Raw genomic sequence first — 3081 nt, forward strand, 5'->3', positions numbered from 1 at the left:
GGAATATGCTGAGAAGGGTGGGTCAGTCTGTTACGGAGAAATGAATCATTGAGGGTGATTTCAATGCCATTCTCGACAATGCGGAAAAAGAGGGGGGTAGGAGAAAGCCAAGTGCTCTAATGGAGGACTTTCGGGAGGTTGTCGATGAGCTCTCAATGGCTGATTTCAAAACTGATAATGGTTGGTTTACCTGGGTTAATAACAGGGATGGTACGGCGTTGGTTAAGGAGAGACTTGACCGGTTTTTAATGCCTACTAATGATGTGGCGAGGTTTCCCTTTATGGAAACCAAGGTGATCCATCAATCTACTTCAGACCACGATGCCATCATTTTAGATACTGAAGGACGGAAGCCGAGAGATAGTCATAGAGATCCTAGGCTTTGTTTTAAATACGACGTTTGCTGGGCTAAAGATGTGGAAGCAAAGAAAATCATCAAGGAAGCGTGGCAGAAAGGTTCCAAGGATATAATGGGAAAGATTGAGATGGTGGGTAAAAAGCCTGGTGGTTGGCAATATAAGAAGCTTAAACAAATGCATAACCAGATGGGTACCCTACAGGCAAATATAAACAAAGTCATTGATAGCCAGGGGGGTACGTATGCGAGTAATAAGCTCAAAGCCTTGAGGATAAAGCTGGGCAAGCTGTTGGATGAAGAGGAGAAATATTGGGTCCAGTGCTCTAGGATCCAATGGTTAAAAGAAGGGGACAGGAATACTCGGTTTTTTCATGTGAGAGCCACAAATAGAAGGAAAAAAATAACATTGCTAGGCTTAAAGACATGGATGGTTACTGGAAAGAGAACACGACGGATATCAGCAAGGCGATCAGGGAGTATTTTCAAAAGTTATTTAAATCCAATTTAAATTCTAATGCTTTGCTAAACCTTGATTATATTGAGAGCTGTATTACAGGTGAAGAGAATGACAGATTGCTGAAGGACTTTACGGAAAACGAAATTAAGGAAGCGTTCAGTCAAATGGATCCTAGGAAAGCTCCGGGAATTGACTGTTTGTCGGGGAATTTTTTTAAAGAAAACTGGGAAGTGGTGGGGGAAGATATTATTATGCTGTTCATCATATTCTTAGGGGTGTTAAAAATGTGGATTGTATAAATGATACTATTATTGTTCTTATCCCTAAAATTAAAGAGCCGGTAGATATGACTAATTTTAGGCCGATCAGTCTTTGTAGGGTGGTGTATAAAATCGTTGCCAAGGTGCTCGCAAATCGCTTGAAGGAAACACTCCCGTCATGCATTAGCCAAAATTAGAGCACTTTTGTTCTGGGGAGGATTGTTGGAACAATGGCAGCAGCAAACATCAAAACAAAGTTGCAACTCAGTGTTTGCAAGACTGAAGCAAGAAGAATCAAGGCAAGGCAAAGCAAAAATTTGGTCAAAAAACAAAATACTCAGCAATGTTGTGACTGAACATACATCATTTTTCATTCAATTTGAAATATATAAAAGAGTTACATTGTACATTGACAGTTACCTAATGTATTTAACTGCCCCAACTAATACAAACCTAATCACTAGCCAAAAATAATCAAACATAGTTGACCAATCAGCCATTACATCAAAAGATCTTGTCACTAACTTAAGTTTAACTAGCATTACAAACAAACTAAAGTTGAACTGAACCAAATTACATCAAAACAAAGCAGCAAAGTTGGTTGCTTCATTCGGTTCAAAAATCATTCGTGCGCACCAAGCAAAATGAGCTGAGCTCGATAGCTGCTGGTCTCGACAGTAGCAAGCTTTTGGCTCCATGTTGCATTGCAGTCCAGCTTTCAACACTCCTCCTTGGACTGTATGCAACACATTCCAATTGCACTTCTCAAAGATTCAAATCGAGCAGCCCCTAAGGGCTTGGTCATTATGTCAGCCAATTGTGCTCCTGAGCTGCAATGCACAAGGCTGACTTCCTTTGCTTGTTCAGCCTCTCTAACAAAATGCAATTTGATCTTAAAATGCTTAGTCTTGCCATGGAACACAGGGTTCTTGGCTATTGCAACTGCAGACTGATTGTCCACCCAGATTTCAGTTGCTTCATCTTGAGTTTCATTAAGGTCATAAAGCAGCTTTCTTAGCCAAATGGCCTGATTAACTGCTCCTGCTGCAGCAATGTACTCTGCTTCAGCTGTGGACTGAGCAACAGTTTGTTGCTTCTTAGAACTCCAGCAAAACATGCCCGATCCAAGTGTGAAGAAATATCCAGAGGTACTCTTCATGTCATCGAGAGATCCTGCCCAGTCGCTGTCAGAGTAGCCTTCTAGTTTCAGTTGGTTCTGACTTTCAAACATTACACCAAAACTAGCAGTGCCCTTGATGTATCTAAGGATCCTCTTTGCTGCCTTCAAATGTGCCTCATTGCAACAATGCATAAATCTCGATAACAGGCTGACACCAAACATGATATCTGGCCTGGTTGCTGTTAGATACAACAGACAACCAACTAGGCTTCGATAGTGCCTCTCATCAACCCTCTGCTGATCACCACTGCTAGTCAGCTTTTCTCCTTGAGCCACAGGTGTGCTGACTGCTTTACAGTTATGCATGTAAAATTTGTCTAGGATCTTCAAAAAAAATGAGTGTTGGCTGATGAAGATACCTCGATCAGATTGGTGCACTTCCATGCCAAGGAAGTAAGTCATGATCCCCAAATCTGTCATCTCAAATAGTTGCTGCATTTGGACCTTGAACTGATCAATGAGCTCGATTTTGCTCCCTGTCACAAGCAAATCATCCACATACAAGGAGACTATCAGCAAGGTTTCATGTTCTGACCTTTTAACATATAGAGTAGGCTCACTAAGGCTCTTTACAAATCCAAGTTTGGTCAGGTAGGCATCAACTCTGTCATACCAGGCCCTTGGTGCCTGTTTCAGGCCATAGAAGGCCTTTCTCAACTTATACACTTTGTCTTCATGTCCAGCAACTTCAAAACCTTCAGGTTGCTCGATGAAGATCTCCTCCTTGAGAAAACCATTCAGGAATGCTGATTTGACATCCAATTGGTGAACTCTCCACTGCTTCTGAGCTGCTAAAGCAAACAGCAGCTTAATTGTATCCAGTCTT

General features: G+C 41.6%; 1 protein-coding gene across 1 annotated transcript; it reads left to right on the plus strand.

Annotated features, from left to right (window-relative positions):
* The first annotated feature begins 119 nt into the window (after nucleotides 1–119).
* On the plus strand, nucleotides 120–1114 carry LOC107952505 (uncharacterized). Its single transcript, XM_016887753.1, has 2 exons — nucleotides 120–834; nucleotides 915–1114. Exons 1-2 carry the CDS (start codon nucleotides 120–122, stop codon nucleotides 1112–1114), a joined length of 915 nt encoding a protein of 304 aa, XP_016743242.1.
* The last annotated feature ends 1967 nt before the right edge of the window (nucleotides 1115–3081 follow it).

Source organism: Gossypium hirsutum, chromosome A09 (genome assembly GCF_007990345.1).
Source record: "Gossypium hirsutum isolate 1008001.06 chromosome A09, Gossypium_hirsutum_v2.1, whole genome shotgun sequence".
Classification (NCBI taxonomy): Eukaryota; Viridiplantae; Streptophyta; class Magnoliopsida; order Malvales; family Malvaceae; genus Gossypium; species Gossypium hirsutum.

Excerpts from the sequence above, each read along its gene's own strand:
- LOC107952505 (XM_016887753.1), top strand. The coding sequence starts at position 120 with ATGGAGGACTTTCGGGAGGTTGTCGATGAGCTCTCAATGGCTGATTTC. Across the intron at positions 835-914 it reads ATCAGCAAGGCGATCAGGGA|GTGAAGAGAATGACAGATTG; the intron begins GTATTTTCAAAA and ends GCTGTATTACAG.